Source organism: Natator depressus, chromosome 4 (assembly GCF_965152275.1).
Source record: "Natator depressus isolate rNatDep1 chromosome 4, rNatDep2.hap1, whole genome shotgun sequence".
Classification (NCBI taxonomy): Eukaryota; Metazoa; Chordata; order Testudines; family Cheloniidae; genus Natator; species Natator depressus.
Window position 1 is genome coordinate 52,924,107 of NC_134237.1, and position 17,898 is coordinate 52,942,004.

At 38.7% G+C, this 17,898-nt stretch overlaps 1 protein-coding gene across 6 annotated transcripts in view; it reads right to left on the reverse strand.

Annotated features, from left to right (window-relative positions):
- Positions 1-17,898, reverse strand: part of INPP4B (inositol polyphosphate-4-phosphatase type II B) — a 476,198-nt gene that overhangs the window by 141,762 nt on the left and 316,538 nt on the right. For all 6 annotated transcript variants that reach the window (XM_074950913.1, XM_074950912.1, XM_074950910.1 and 3 more), the window contains 2 exons: positions 16,578-16,725; positions 1,217-1,347 (listed from right to left, as the gene is read on the reverse strand). In XM_074950913.1, coding sequence (XP_074807014.1) covers positions 1,217-1,347; positions 16,578-16,725 — 279 coding nt within the window. The remainder of the gene's footprint in view (positions 1-1,216; positions 1,348-16,577; positions 16,726-17,898) is intronic.

Consider the following 17,898-nt stretch of genomic DNA (forward strand, 5'->3'; position numbering starts at 1 on the left):
TGTGCATTGTTTGAGGTAAACATTCACTTTAAAACTGTGGTTACTCCATTTTTCTCAGGTTTCAGAGTAGCAGCCGTGTTAATCTGTATTCGCAAAAAGAAAAGGAGTACTTGTGGCATCTTAGAGACTAACCAATTTATTTGAGCATAAGCTTTCGTGAACTACAGCTTATGCACAAATAAATTGGTTAGTCTCTAAGGTGCCACGGAAGGAGTTAATTATTATGCATTAATTGCTCAGCTCTTGTTTGGTGTGTGTCTTGCTGGTGGAGAAACTAGCCAACTTCCCATGCATATAGTGCACAGTAAATTTGTCACAGATGTTGTACTAGGTTTGCAGGCACATGGACAAACTCCCCTCTTTATGCATTGCAGTCTACAGGCAGAGTGGTGCATAGTATATTTACAGAGCCAGCACCAAGGCAATTATCGTTTGCACTTCACACCAGCACATAATACCTCCTGTATGGCAAAAGTAGAGTTGCAAATAGCTGCACGTTTGGACCCCGGTGGTAATTTACAGCAACTGTCTGATGATAGGTTGCCAGTCCTAGGAGTTCAATGCTTTCTTGGCTGTGGGCAATGCCTCTAACACATCAGGGAGGGGAAATATGGGATCTGATGCTGGCTGATAGACCTTTAAATGCAACTCCATCAACAGATGTTCTTGAAAAGGTGGCTGCATTTCGTTGTTACTCTTTAATATCTTTAGTGACTGGTTGGCTCAGTGAACTAGCTGTGTGGACTACTTGTAGGATACTGTATGTGCAGTAATGATCTGGATGTCAGATACACCTACTGTCCCATGTGGTTTTCTCACTGGTATGATTATGAACTGTGCAAATCCTGAAAATGAACTGAGGTGCATGAAAGGTAGTGCAGACTTCACTTTTTGACAGGAAATGTGCTCAGAAGTAGGGTGCTTATTAGTACCTCAGAAATGTTGGAAGAACAAGCTACTACGTTTTTTCAAAGTTGTTTGTGTGGGAATTGTATGTACACATTTTAGTAACATATGACAGGATGTGGGCATGTAACTCCAAACTGACCGCCTTTGCAATATACAACTTGTATACACAATATACAATCTCTCCTCTTTCCCCACCAACTACTCCCATTGTGAATTGTGTTTAATTCTCTTTTAATACACTCAAGTGAAATGTCCATTATACAAGATACTCATTACCTTTGATGGAGGATAGAAACTATTTCCATACCTGTATGTTTCCCGAGATCTGCAAGAGTGTCCTGGTACATGTTGAGCATCTGTTCAGAGTGTGCAATAACATTTTTACGCATATTGTCCCAATGTGGAGCAAGGTCCCCAAGCTCTTTTAGGTCCTGATTCCTGCATCAAAAGGAAAAAAAGATGGCATGAGCCCAAATACAGTATGTTAAGTAGGGCTGTGAAGTGATTAAAAAAAATAATCGCGATTAATCACACTGTTAATAATATAATCCCATTTATTTAAATATTTTTGAATGTTTTCTACATTTTCAAATATTTTTATTTCAATTACAACACAGAATACAAAGTGTACAGTGCTCACTTTATATTTATTTTTTATTACAAGTATTTGCACTGTAAAAAAACAAACGAAATAGTATTTTTCAAGTCACCTAATACAAGTACTGTAGTGCAATCTCTTTATCATGAATGTTGAACTTACAAATGTAGAATTATGTACAAAAAATCCTGCATTCAAAAATAAAACAGTGTAAAATTTTAGAGCCCTCAAGTCCACTCAGTCCTACTTCTTGTTCAGCCAATCACTCAGACAAATAACTTTGTTTACATTTGCAGGAGATAATGCTGCCCGCTTCTTTCTTACAGTGTCACCTAAAAGTGAGAACAGGCGCTCGCATGGAACTGTTGTAGCGGCTTTGCAAGATATTTATGTGCCAGAAGAGCTAAAGATTCATATGTCCCTTCATGGTTCAACCACCATTCCAAGGGACATGCTTCCATTCTCCGACAATGACCAATATCAGCTGCTTCAGGAAGAAGCCCTGCAGTAGGCTGTTAGGAGGACACTTTGAGGTGTCCTCTTAACCCTCAGTAATGAGAGATTGGCTCATGCCCTGAAGCTGAAGAGTTTATATCACTTCCAAAGTGCTTGGCTTTTGGTACTGATTATTATTTATGTAAATATACTCCCCGTAAATGTCAATTTTTTTTTTGCATCCTGGTAAACACTTGGCCTCTGATATGTTGTGACGATGGGTTCCATAGGCTAATTATTTTTGTATGAAAGAGTATTTCCTTTTACCGGGTTTGGATTTACCACCTTTCAATTGCATAGGATGTCCCCTTGTTCTTGGATTATCATTGTCCCATTCATTATTGTGTGTACTTTTTATCGTATCTCCTCACATTTATCTCTTCTATAATCCCAATCTTTTCAAGTTCTCTTCATATGAGAGTTTTTCCTTGCCCCTAATCCTTCTCATCTCCAGTCTTTGTCTCTATTTCTACTATAATCTTTTTTAAGATGGAGTGATCAAACCAGAGCACAGTATTCCAAATGAGGGTGTGCCACTGACTTCTAAAAGAGCATAATATTTTCCATTTTATACTTATGCATCCTAATATTTGGTTTGGTGTTTTTAACGATCACTGAGCATTGTATGGAGGTCTTCATTGAGCTCCCCACAATGATAGCCGGGGTGAAAGTCTGTCCTGACTGAAGTCAGGGTTATGTTTGACGTTGACTTTATTGAGGTTAAAATTTCATCCTAGGCTTTTTCATGACTTGATCCAGTTAATTGTAATGTGTATGAATAGTTCAAAATATTCCCTTCAGATGTCATTATTTTGTATGGTCAGTACTGAATATGTTTCCTCTAGAGAACTTTAGGCTTCTAAGCAATTCTCCCATTGTCATAGCCATGGGAATAAGAAAGTGACTTTTGCTATTATTATGGTCATTACAGTGGTAGCACACTCTAGACACTATACAAATAGCAAATACATTCATAATAAAGGATATTCTCCATAACTACTTCAGCTACCTTTACTGGTCCCCTAAAACCCTGCACCCACACTAGTAATCATGCATGCATATTTGAAAGTTAAAATTCAGAGTATTAGTCTGGACATGACTTTTGAGCCATGTGGAACAGGGATGCTCAGAGTTTACCTAACCAAGAGCCAAACTGGAAACTTGTCACAAGAGCAAGGGCTACATACGGTTTTACACTGTGGATCAGATTGCAGTCACTCTAATGCAGTCATATTCATGGATTGCACTATTAAAATGAGCATAGCCATGTGATTCTTATAAAACTCTGAAAAGTACACTTTAGCCACCTTTGGTGCAGGAGTTCAGAAGGAGAAATGGAGATGTTTGTATGTAGGCACAAAGACGACAGTTCCAAACTAACTTGCATGTAAAGGTGAGGGGCCACTTGAAAAGTCTGCACCTTCTGTCAGGGTGGAAAGGTAGGAAAACCTGCAGTTGAGTTGGAGTATTGTACACCAGTAACTCTCTCAGGCAATGGTGTCAGCACACCAGTGGCCTAGCCTTTGTTCAGGTTTTTTTTTTTTTAAGGCATCACAGTGAGGGAGAATTTTGAAGGAAGATTCTGAGGTAGCTTTGTGGATGTTTACAAGGAGCTCCTCCAAGAGTAAGGGACAGTATGGAAGAAAGCACAAAAGTGGTTGTTTTGAAAATTTAACAAGTGGGCAATGGAAACTGGCATCATGGGCCTATCAGAGGCAGGAGTTTTCATCTTGACAGTGAATGGGAGGTGATAGGGCGCAGCTAGGCAGTGAAGGGCCGTGAAAGTGAAGACAAGTATTTTATATTTGCTGTGATTAAGAAGGGGGAGCCAGTAGAGGGATGTGAACAAAGGGGTAACAGTCAATGAAATGGACTAGAAGAATAATCTTTGCAGCAGCATTCTGCATGGATGTGAGCCGGGCAAGACTGCATTTGTCAGAACTAGAGAGAAGGATGTTGCTGTAACTGAGACATGATGATCAGAGCCTCGATGGGAATTTTAGCTGTGTGGATAGATATGAAAGGTCTTATCTTAGACCTGGTCTACACTACCCCTGCTGGTTGATCTAAGCTACGCAATTTGAGTTACATTAGTAGCGTAACTCAAGTCGACATAGCTTAGATCTACTTACCGTGGGATCCACACTACGCTATGTCGACGGGAGATGCTCTCCTGCCAACATTGCTTCTGCCTCTCATTGAGATGGAGTACAGAAATCAATGGGAGAACACTCTCCCATCGATTAAGCATGTCTTCACTAGACCCGCTAAATTGATGCCGCTGCATTTAGCTCCGTGGTGAAAATAAGCCCTTAGAGATGTTATCCAGAAAGGATAAGAGAGGTTTGGATGTAGCCTGGATGTGAGGAGCTAGAGAGAGCTCAAAGTCAAAGATGATGCCCAACTTATGGGCCTGAGTGTCAGAAGGATGGTGGTGATGCCCACAGTGATTGAGAAAGGATATGAGGACGATGACTTGGGTGGAGGGGAAGAGTAAGAGCTCTGTTTTAGCCGTGCAGAGCTTGAGTTGATCCAACTACTCTGTAGAGCAGATTCTCAGCTGTTGTAAATTGGTGTAGCTCTATTGACTTTATTGGAGCTACAGCAGTTTACACCACTTGAGAATCTGAACTAATAACTCCACTAGTCATTCTATAAAAAGGGTTTACTGATGCTGTTTGCCTCTCTCTCATAGTGTTATTTGGCTTAACTAATATTTGTAACATGATTTGGGACCTTCAGATAAAATATGCTATGGAAGGATAAAGTTCTATTATTAAAGGAATAGAAAGACATTTTTAAAGATCAAATGCTACAAATCTTAGCTTATTCTTCTTTGGTTATAAACCATAGTACTTACAGTCAGTGTCTCTCTCACGCTCTCTCTTTTGTTACTTGAGTCTATTGTCTTGCACCCTCATATGTATTTCTCAGCTAATAACGATAAAGGTGATATTTACAGGTATTTTACCTTCATGAACTATTAGTGATGAGGTTTACAATCCAAATAGACTAGATATAACAGACAGTATTTTCAACCATAACTCAAAAAGAGAATTGTAATGACTTACCGTCATTGAGCTAGATGGTAGGAGTACAGATGAGAAAAGTTGTAATAAAATCCTAAACATCCAAATACTACTTACTTTATTTTGTGGGTTTTTTTATTGCTTTCGTTTATGGTTAAGGGAAGGAATACTGGCAAAAGCCACTAATATTTAACACTTCCATGCTAAACTCTAGATGTGCATCATGCTTCAGATTTAATTTGATAAGATACCATGAGTCCTGTAGGCCCTATTAGGGGACTTTTTTGCCTTGTACTTATATTCCTCAAAGTTCATTGTCTGTACTTAGACACAGTATAACCATCCATGACTTGTTTTTCCTATGTGCTGCTTCCCTGCTGACTTCACATCTCACCAATAATTCCGTATGCAAATACTCATCCTTTGTATTAGCTTACAACCGTAACTTACATCTGAGAGAGAGAGGAGAATAAACATATCTTGTCTGACAGAAAATGTTTTTTTTATTTCTGTTGGTGACTCATACCTTGATACAGAATGTATTTTTAGTATATATACTTAACTCCATACACAGTCCCTCTACATACATTTCACAATGATATTACTAACCAGCATGACTCTGGTTTTCATTTAAGACCTCGCATGACATTCTTTGGTGAACTAGAATGTACAGACCAGAATCAGGAGATACCTGTAACCAGCCGCCTTCCAGCTGGCATTAAGAGGCTCTCAGATCATGTTCAGCTATCCACTCATCACAGTCATTTTAGGATCCCTGCAGTCAGACATGAGTTACAGCAGTTTTGAAACAGATCTTACTTGCAATAGCAACTGAATAAACCTTCAGGCAACTCTAGCATTGGGGAAGGGGTACGAGAGGAGAAAAGAAAGGTGGTGGAGTTGAGTCAGACCCAAGGATTGGACCCATAACCTTTAACAAAATGTAGGTTTTGTAAAATAAAGAAGTTCTTCATAACTTCTTAAGCTAAATCCTATAGCCCTTATTTAGAAAAAAAGTTAAAAACAAAACAAAACAAGGATTTGGCCCAACATTAATAGACATGTTTATTTTAAGTGCAGTTGAAAACAGCTTTTTTTTTTTTAATTTTTATTTTTTTTAAATGCTGACAACCAAAGCACTGCAGTGTTCTGTCAATATATGTGACCCAGCAAGTGAAACTGGCTAGAATCTGACCAGTGTAGTTTCACCATTCAGGTTGAGTAAAAAAGTAAATAGTATAATTAGATAAATGTAAATGAGATAATTTATCTTCATTTTCAAGATCTAATATGTGATAGGTAACACTGGTAATGAAATTATTTTTTAAAAAAGAACCCAATCCTACTTCCACTCACATCAATGCGAGTTTTGCTGTTGACTTCAGATTTATACCTGTATAAATTTAGACACTTTAAATCAAATATAAAAAATAATTATAGCAAGAAATTAGTTACTTTTAAAAAAGTGTTATGAATCAATGGCAAGTGGTCAATGTTCTCTGGGGGCTGCTAAAACCATTTTGATGTTTTGTTTTGTTTGTTTCTTTTTAAGTATTTCCACTTCAGAAAAAAAAAAGTGGTTCCCTGGGAGCCCTCATTGAATTAGTCTCTCCACTTCTAAGGACTGTACAGTAGCAATTCACATAAGGCATTGGTGGGGAGTGAGCAAAACTGTTTCAGCAAATCAGGCAAGTTTTCTTCTGAACAACTCAATCTAGTGCAGAGCCAAGATCTTTAACTTTCTGTGCTATTGAAAGTCGTGCATTTCTTCTGTTGAGCAGCGTCCCCAAAAGTAAAACATTAATGATAACTGTGGGATAAACTCAAGTGGCAGGAGGGGAAAAACTACCAAAACCCCAATACGCTGTAGCTATGCTTGTTTGTGTAGGATCGTAAAATGATCTTAACTTCATTCAAGTCAGCCCTCAAAAGAACATACAGGAAAACAGATAATTTGCCAAAGGATTTCCTTTTGGATTTTTAGTGACATGTATGGTTTCCGCAAAACTGCTGTTTTGACCTAGTGAATGTAGCTGCAAGGCTGAAGATTAAGCAGTAGAGGAATGCATCCTGATTCAACAGTTGATATCTGTGGGGGGAAAGGGGAAGGATGGTTGTCAGTTAAGCTGTTTGGTTTTCGAACATGCATTGTGTGTGTATGAATACATATATATTTTTTTTCAGAATGTAGTTATGATAATAGTTGGGCTGACACCACTGGAAACTAAAGTACTTGCTATTTCCTGATCTTTGTCCATTACTTTGGCAGTTAACATATTTTCACAAAGTAGTGCTAGCTGCCAGTGAGCTCCTCCTCACCTGTATTAAGGGAGAGAGAATAGCTCAGTTCTCATGTTGATGTATTTATGCCAGATGAACACTTAACAAAAACACCAAAGTAAGCAGCACCCTTATTCACACAGCTGGTATTAGTGTTCTTTATTAAGCGTGCATTAGCAACTGGACTGAAACCAGCTCATTTCACATAGACTATGAAATGGAAATGACTTTTGTTATCTAGTAATCATTAAATACCTAATTGAAATACTATATAAAGAATAGATTAGTAGTTTATAAACATTAAATATTAAAAATTTCTAAATTAGGCCTTTTTCTTAAAATTAGGGCAGTCGATTAATCGTGATTAACTCAAAAAAATTAATCGTAATTAATTGCACTGTTAAACAATAGAATACAGATTGAAATGTACAGTATTAAATTTTTGGAATGTTTTTCTACATTTTCATATATATTGATTTCTGTAAAAACGCAGACTACAAAGTGTACAGTGCTCACTTTATAGTATTATTTTTATTACAAATATTTGCACTGTAAAAATGATAAACAAAACAAACAGTATTTTTAATTCACCTCATACAAGTACTATAGTGCAATCTCTTTATTGTAAAAGTGTAACTTACAAATGTAGATTTTTTCTGTTACATAACTGCACTCAAAACAAAACAATGTAAAACTTTAGAGCCTACAAGTCCACTCAGTCCTACTTCTTGTTCAGCCAATCGCTAAGACAAATAAGTTTGTTTACATTTACTGGAGATAATGCTGTCATCTTCTTATTTACAATGTCACCAGAAAGTGAGAACAGGCATTTGCATGGCACTTTTGCAAGGTATCTACATGCCAGATATGCTAAATATTCGTATGCCCCTTCATGCTTCGGCCACCATTCCAGAGGACATGCTTCCATGCTGATGATACTCGTTAAAAAAATAATGCATTAAATAAAGTTGTGACTGAACTCCTTGGGGGAGAACTGAATGTCTCCTGTTCTGTTTTACCCGCATTTTGCCATATAGTTCATGTTATAGCAGTCTCCAATGATGACCCAGCACATGTTGTTCATTTTAAGAACACTTTCACTGCAGATTTGACAAAATGCAAAGAAGGTACCAATGTGAGATTTCTAAAGATAGCTACCGCACTCGACCCAAGGTTTAAGAATCTGAAGTGCCTTCCAAAATCTGAGAGGGACGAGGTGTGGAGCATGCTTTCAGAAGTCTTAAAAGAGCAGCACTCTGATGCAGAAACTACAGAACCCGAACCACCAAAAAAGAAAATCAACCTTTTGCTGGTGGCATCTGACTCATGATGATGAAAATGAACATGCGTTGGTCCGCACTGCTTTGGATTATTATTGAGCAGAATACATCAACAAGTGTTGCAGTGACACCTCTGATTGCAGTGTAGATATACCCTCTATTACAAGTAGTGTTGGAAGGATTAGATTTTTTAATCAGTAAATATTGGTAATATCAATTTCACCATACTCAAACCAATGAAAAAATATCTCCATCAATAATAATCAAAATTTACAGACAGGCAAAGTAAGGAATATGCTGTTTGAGAACCTATTACAGTTTGACCTAAGGAATTTACTTTGTACCTTTTGACATGTGATGCTGATAATTTGTGCTTTAAAGGTTATAAAGCTATAACTTTTTTAATCTTAATGCTTAGTATCATTACATAATTATTGTCTGCCTCTGCAGAATTTCCTGCAACTGTGAACATTTAAATCAATAAAAAAAATTTAAAAAATGTTTAAACAAACATCATTATCCATCAAAATTATAAAATATAAAAATTCAATTCCACCAAGCTTAATTATATGGAAAAACCAGAGTTCCCCTACCACATTGTTTCTAGATCACATATATCATCTTTTATGGATAGGTGCATATACCTTTTTCTTTTAGTGTTAGAAAATGTGTAACATTCTATAATTGGATAGTAGATGTCAGTGGGAACTGGATGTATATATCCAAGGATAGAATTTGACCCTTATTTTCTTTACATTAATAGCTGCAAAAAGTGCACATAGAGAGGAACATATGCCCCTCCTGGTGTAAAATTCTGTGTATTAAAGTGAAATACATCACTGTATCTTGCATTTAAAAAGTGTTCTATTAGAGATCTTTGAGTTCCCCCGTTTTCAGACTTCTCCAATGGTGACTCACATTCAATCTCTGCTACTTCAACAATTAAAACAGGGAACTCTGCTTCTCTATCCTCTTCTCAGAAATCCTCCACGAATCAACATGCTTTGAAGGGAAACTACGTATTTCTTTCGCCCACCCTATTTTCTCTCTCTAGATTGGCAGCAAAGAATGTGTTTAGCATTTCATGCCCTCCTGTATTGCTGTATAGTAAAAGTAAGCTTATCTGCAGATAACACTATCACACAACAAATCACAGCATTAGAGACCATTTTAATGCACTGTAACTTTTTTTTGCAGCAAATATGTGCTGCTTTCTGGTGTGATTTTTTTTAAGGCAGCTCTGAAAATTCCTCCTTGCTTTTTTACAGCATTAACCTTTGCTCCAAAGCTAATTATGAGCAAGAGGACAAAGAGCTACATAATTGTGGTAAAATTAGTATCTTGTGTCCTTTAGACTCTAGTAAAAGGGGTTGTCTAAAGACCAGAGGTGCTATTCATTGAAAGCAATCAGTTTAATTTACACAGGACTATTTTTATTCTCTTCTGTCATTTCTCAATAGATAGGTAGAAGACAGGGTTTTCTCCAACCCACTGCTTATCAGAAAAGACATGCATATACATGTGCACTAACATCTTTTCAATGACTGCACATTCTGATGCTTTAAAAAATGGACAGAGAAAGTCATTGTCATTATGTTATAGAATTACCTAGAATAAGGTTTTTAAAAGTCCTTAAGTGGGCACACACAGAAATCATGCACAGTACTAAAAAATCATGAAAAATGTCCTCAATGCAGCCTTTTCATTCTACGCCTTCCACTGTGGCTTCAACCTCTTCTGTTCTCAGTGCAATGGCTCAAGTCCCACAGTCTAAATCATCACATGGCAAATTCAAGAACATTGATACCAATTCCCAAAAGATTGAAGAGATGCTTAGGATATCCAAAAAACAAAAACAAAAAAGAAGAAAAAAAAGACAAATTATCAGTTTCTCTATCACACTTGAATATTAAAAAGGGAACATAGAAAAATACATGGTTTCAGAACAGGGTCTGAACTTCACCAGTATTCTGTGACATTCAAAGAAAGAATTAAGATAACAGACAAATGGATTATGAAATATTTATTTTATTGGCTACTATACACATTTGTACAAGAAAAGTGTACTGAAGGTAGAAGAGAACAGATGTGCCTAATGCAGAAGGACAGCCTGATTGTCCTATCTTTGTACACTGGAAAGAGGGCTCAAGAAAAGTTCAGCACTTCATTCTTGTAATTTGCTTATGGACTGTGACCATAAACACTAAGGGCCAAATTTATCCCTGGCATAAGTGGGTGCAACTCCCTTTCAGTCAAGGTTAAATTTGGTTCCCAGGGATTAACAGAGATCCTAGTGGTAAACTTGTGAAACATATGCTGAAAAAAGCTTCTATTGTAGTATCCTCATTCTCTCGCCATTCTGATTTACTATCAGCACAAGCTATGTTTCACTTTTGCAGAATTGCACCGTGTAGCTGCTGAAATCTTTTGCAGAATTTACCATACTTAACTGAACTTATCTGCAATCAAGTTTGAAAAAACTTATTTGCTTTTATTACAAGAAAGATGGACATAAGCAGAAACAAACATCAATTTCCTTCATACCCTAGCCAAAATTTGCCAAAAAACACCGCCACAAAGCAGAACAAACACACACCACAAACTGGAAACCCACCATAAAACCATACAAAAAATATGAAACTGAAGTAATTTCCTGGTGTACAACACAGAAACATTCTTAATAATCATCACCACAGAGCTTCAAACAGGAAAGCAGATGATCAGGGATGAATCCCCTAAAGTTATTGAAAAAAAAAAAAAAAAGGTCTCTGTTGGCAGGTCCTGTTGAACCCTCCTTGCTGAGTGACTTGAGTAGAATCATCCTCCAACCTCAGAACCGGACTGGACTTCAGAGTGATAGCAAAGATCTGACCTTAAGCCCCTGAGAGCAACTCCCTTCCCCTCCAGATTTAAGGTACCTGAAGCCCCATAAAGGGATTAACACTCCCAGGGAGGGGAGGATAAGTTAAGTGAAAGGTTAGGTTGAAGTGGGAAGATCTAGGTTAAGAGATAACAGTTAAAGTGAAGCCAGTTTTGAAGAAAATATTATTTAAAATTTTCAGAAGTCCCCACATTTTTTGACTGGTTCGATGTGAGCAGCAATGACAGCAACACATTCTACCAATGATTTTGCTACCAGTGCTTTTGATGTCAATATCAATCTAAAGTTTTCATTTTTTTAAAAGTAATTTTCTAGGCGCTTTCCTTTTAGAGAAATCCTTCAAAACATAAACCACTGTTATGGCTGAAAGTTTGTCCGGGTGATTTACCCTAGAAATCAGGTATTCATCCATTTACAGTGTGGCCACGCCCCCCAGCTGCTATCCCACCACCATCATAGATAGGGCCTTACCAAATTCAGGGCCCTACCAAATTCAGGGCCCATTTTGGTCAATTTCACTGTCATAGGATTTTAAAAATAGTAAATTTCATGGTTTCAGATATTTAAATCTGAAATTTCACAGTATTGTTAACCGTGGGGTTCCCAACCAAAATGGGGTAGTGGGGGGTTCACTATTGTAGGGGGCTCTCGGTATTGCCACCCTTACTTCTGTGCTGCTGCTTTCAGAGCTGAGCAGCCAGAGGGCAGCTGCTGGCCAGGCACCCAGCTCCGAAGGCAGCACCACCGCCAGCAGCAGTGCAGAAGTAAGGATGCAATACCATACCGTGCCATGCCACACTCACTTCTGCACTGTTGCTGGCAACAGTGCTGACTTCAGAGCTGGACTCCCAGCCAGCAGCTGCAGAGCTTCCTGCAGTCAGGGGAGAGTCCTGCAGATGGTGGATGTGACCGGGCCTTGGGAGTGGCCCATGCAAAGGAAGGGGAAGTCTTGTCCCTCCCCAGCCTGTCCAGGACTAACAGCTGGAGCCTGGTGCTTGGGAGCCAAAGGGGCCTTGAACTGGCTGTGTGTGTGTGGAGGGGAGTGGTGGCCAGGGCACCCCACTGACCACAGGGCCCTGGGCAGTCGCTCACTCGCCCACCTGAAAGGCCAGCCCGAAAGGGACACCCCCTCCCATACCATGCCATCTCACTTCTACGCTGCTCTTGGCAGTGCCACTGCTTTCAAAGCTGGGCTCCTGGCCAGCAGCTGCCACTCTCTGGCCGCTCAACTCTGTGAAATCTGATTTCCCCTTCAACAGCCAGATTTCACAGGGGAGATTAGATTTCATGGTCTGTGATGCATTTTTCACAGTCATGAATTTGGTAGGGCCCTAATCATGGAAGCCAGTGGCTGCCAGTATTCCTACCCCAGGTTGCTGCTCTTTTTGCCCCCCATTCTGCCAAAGCATAGTGAATTTTACACACACACACACACACACACACACACACTTTCTACTAAGTTTCAACAGCTACCCTAGTAGCAACACTGAAACTGTCAGTACCTGCCCCAGCCCCGGAGCAACTGCAACTTCTGTAAATTTGTCACTGGGAAGATGATGAACAGGAGAGGGAAGCAGAGGCATGGATATCTCCTGTATGTGCTTCTGGGGAGATGTGCCACTCAGAGAGAAGACTGGGGCAGCAGATTTCTTCTACCTCTACGCTCCTGGGTCCAGCAGGTGTGGACTAGAATTCTTCTTCTTCCGAGGAAGGCTGATGAAATTTATTTATTCAGCTTTGGCAGGCACGCAAATGCCATGCTGATGGGCGCCAGATAAGACAGACATACTTCTATTATTTACTCTTCCAATGTCACTTTCTTATTTTAGTAAGAGTACTAAATTATAGTTAAAATGTAAACACCTGTTATTTTATGTTGTTACAGCCTCACCCAAGAAGCTCATTATTACAATACAATACTTCCTACTTCTGTAATGGTTTGGTAATGTTAATGCACAAGAAACAATATAGGTGAAATAATCCCTTACTATTTTGACCAATGAAAATTAGGAAAGCAATTGAACTGTACAGCCAGAGTAACTTGATTTCAACACTTTATGTAAAAAACAAAAAACCAAACCAAACCAAGAACACTTGTATTCCCAAACAGGGACAGGCTATCCATTTTATAAATGCATAAACAATATTAAAGAGTAGAATCAAAATACTATAATAATTCATCTAAGCTTTATATCACACCCTCATCATTGTATCTGAAGAAAATCATAGAAATGTTGGACTGGAAGGGATATCTATTTCAATTCTCTGCCTAGATATTGTCTAGACCATTCCTGACAGGTATTTGTCTAACCTCTTCTTAAAAACCTCCAATGATGAGATTCCACAACCTCCCTTGGTAACTTGTTCCAGTGCTTAACTACCCTTACAGTAAGGAAGTTTGTTCTCATGTATAACCTAAATCACCCTTGCTGCATTTTAAGCCCTTTACTTCTTGTCCTATTCTCAGTGGCTAGGGAGAACAATGTATCACCCTCCTCTTTATAACAACCTTTTACTAACTTGAAGACTTACGTCCCCCTTAAGTCTTCTCTTTGCCAAACTAAACAAACAATTTTTTCAATCTTTCCTCATACGTCATGTCTTCTAGACCTTTCATTATTTTTGTTTCTCTCCCTCTGGACTTTCCCCAATTTCTCCTCATCTTTCCTGAAGTGTGGTGCCCAGAACTGGACACAGTACACCAGCTGAGGCCTTATGACTGCTGAGTAGACTGCTGCTAATACACCCCAGAATGATGTTTGCTTTTTTTGCAACGGTGTTACATTGTTGACTCTCATTTAGTTTGTGATCCACTATAACCCCCAGATTCTCTTCTGCCGTATCCCTCCTAGGCAATCATTTACCATTTTGTATGTGTGCCACTGATTATTCCTTCCAAAGTGTAGTACGTTGCATTTGTCCTTATTGAATTTCATCCTGTTTATTTGAGACCATTTCTCCAGTTTGTCAAGATTGGTTTGACTTCTAGGACAGGAATGCTGTCCTCCAAAATGTTTGCAATGTTAGCTTGGTATTGTCCAAAAACTTTATAAATGTATACACTAAGTCATTATCCAAAGCATTTATGAAGATATTGAATAGAACTGGACCAAGGACAGATCCCTGCAGGACCCCACTGAATATCCTCTTCCAGCTTGACTGAACTATTGATAACCACTGTCTGAGTTGGCTTTTCCAGCCAGTTGTGCATCCACCTTATAGTAGGTTCATCTAGGCTATATTTCTCTAGTTTGTTTATGAGATGATCACGTGAGATAATATCAAAAGCTTTACTAAAGTCAAGATATATCACATCTATTGCTTCCCCCCCTATTTACAAGACTTGTTACCATGTCAAAGGAGGATACTAGGCTGGTCTGACACGATTTGTTCTTGACAAATCCACCGTATCACTTAATTTTCTTCTACCTACTGATTATTTGTTCCATTGTTTTTCTGGGTATCAAAGTTAAGATGACTTGTCTATAATTCCCTGGTTGTCCTCATTCCTCTTTTTTATAGATGGGTACTATATTTGACCTTTTCCAGTCCTCTGGAATCTCTCCTGTCTTCCCCAAGTTCTCAACGATAATTGCTAAAGGCTCAGAGATCTCTTCAGCCAGTTCCTTAAGTATTCTGTGGTCCTATCCACTTGAAAACCTGTCTAAGTAATGCTTGTTCTTTTCCCTTTTTTAGCCTCAGATCCTATCCCAGTTACACTCATGTTTCACTATATTAGTCATCCAATCACTACTAACCTTTCTGGTGAAAACTGAAACAAAAAAGACATTTAACACTTTGTTCATTGCTGTATTTTCCATTATTGTCTTTGCCACCTTATTGTGTAATGGGTTGATCCTGTCCTTGGTCTTCCTCTTGCTTCTCTTGTATTTATAAAATTTTTTTCATGTCCTTAGGTGGTCTAATCTAATTTTTTGCCTTGACCTTTCTCATTTGTCCATACAAGCTTGTGTTGTTTTATTTATGTTCATAATTTGACCTAGTTTCCACTTTTTCTATGACTCTTTTTTTGAGTTTCAGGTTTGTTGAAGGTCTCCTGATTAAGCCAGGGTGAATACCTTTAGTATGACTAAGGGCTGGATCCACCACTGCTGACAACAAGAGGAGTTTTGCCCTTGACTTCAGGAGGTATTGTAGGATGATTCTGGCCCTCACATGCTGCTCCAGTAGCACATAGGGGGTGCAGTGGAGTTCCAAAAGACCATGGTGAAAATTCTTCCACTGCAGGAGCTGCATAGAACCTATGTATGTAGCCCGAGATCCCCCCACCTTGCAAGCCCCACTGAAGTCATGCTAGGGAGCGACGAGGATGGATTGTGGCTATGGTGTTGTTACTTAGCATCTATGGAAATTCTGTGCAGCAGTGCAGCCCTTGGGCATCCACGGGCAGGCAGCTGTCTCAGCCCTGACAGCAGCCAAGAATCTGGGTGCCACAAAAGTGGATTAATGCCACCTTTGGCTCCTGCCCACCTTTCCCTGCACTGTGTTTTCTGTTATGCTCCTGGGAGGTCCTTTTTGATTAGATAGGTACATTAATATAAGAAGATTGTACAAAGCACCACATTTGAAACCTGGCACACTTTTAACTAACAAATATAAATTAATTATAGGAAAGTGATGTATATATTCGCTACTCCTACACTTAATTCCAACTGCGTTGCATCTTATTGCTTGTGTTGTAGTAATCTGCACCACTGATGCTGCTAGGCATAAAGCCAAGCTCTCTAAAGAGCAGTTCACACCATGTCATGTGTTATTGTGATTATAAAATGTTAATTATTCAAAATATTTGTATTATTAATCAAACGTTGATTCTCAGAAGATCAGAGCCATGACTGTATTTGGCACAATTCACTGCTCAGAAATTTATAGTCACTAGCCTCTTAGAATTTCTGAGAAACGAATTGTGTTGATTACTGTCATAGCTATGAATTATCAGCCAATGAGATCATCATATTTCCTTACTCATTTCATAAAATATTTTAGTTTACCTTCACCAATAATTATGTATATTACCTCAACTAAGAAATAATGCCTAAGAAAAGATATTAACAGTCTTTATTTTGTAATTTTGTTACCCTTACCTTCTCATATCCTCCTTTATGTGCAGATTGATCAATTCCTTGGGAACATGGAAAGAAAGAGTGCTCTCAGACATCTGTTCTCGGATATGCAGCCACTTGTTGTCAGAAGTGGGAAATCTATATAACTTACAGATTGGGTTTTTTAACACTGTAGAAAAGAAGAAATGATGGCACTGCTTAATTGTGGCTATATGTTTCTTTCAGAAGCGACTACAATGGTTTAGTCCACAAAGGTAAAGTTATTTCTCTGTCCTCCTGTATTTCCAAACTTAAGTCCAAAGATAAATGTATTATTCATTAAAAGCACAGCACTGAAGGCTGCACTACCCAGTGCAGTAGATAATTAAATTCTACCTAGTACAGTAGGTATCTGGTACATGTATCATTACCGCTGCAGTAAGAATGCAAACTCAAGCTCTCTAGCACATATTCATGGGACAAAAGTAAAAAAGCAACTTAACTGATGTGAAATCTCATGCTAAGAGCTGGTAACATTATCTGTAACCATGTGCAAGGTGTGTTATTGAACTCTCAGGCTTCCATACAGTTGAAACCATATAGGGCAGATGCAGCATATCCCAAAATGATTTAGATATTATGGTATATCCTTCCCTAGATACACATACACAAAGGTCATTAACACAAACAGGTGTTGCATATGCATTTTAAGAGGAAAATATGCCTCCCTGATATGTCACTGCAGTCTAGCACCCTGCAGAACTGTATGTAACAATCTGGGCTCAATCCTGCAAGGCGCTGAGCACTCTGTCGCTAATCCAGAAAAGGTATTACTCTTGTGCTTAAATCCTTTGTCATGGAGTGCCAAGGTCTCAGCACCTTGCACGTTTAAGCCTAAGAACAGCATGTTTTTTCTCTCAGATCTGCTGCACAGTCATATTTTCATCAAAATTGCACAATGATGCTCTATAATGAGCCTTTGCAATTTTTGTGCTCTCCTTATCTCTGCCCTTGAGCCCTTTTCCTGTGCTCTACTGATTCTCCAGAAGAAGTACACAGGGGAAACCTAGAAAAGATACCTTTTCTTTTACTTCCTAGATAAGCTTACTGGGAGATAAATGTTTGTCATTAAAACACACACACACACACACACACCAGCTGCTTTTTAATTCAGAATGACTTTAGACTGCAATCTGAACCCTCCAACAATATCTCTCCATCAAGTTACTAATCTTTTCACATTACTGGTAAAATGCCTTGGACCAGCCTCTCATCGATCCTGACACTCACTATTGTATAATTCAAAGAAATGCATTACCTGTGATCACTTTGAAGAAACTGTTGCTCTTAAAAGCACATCAAC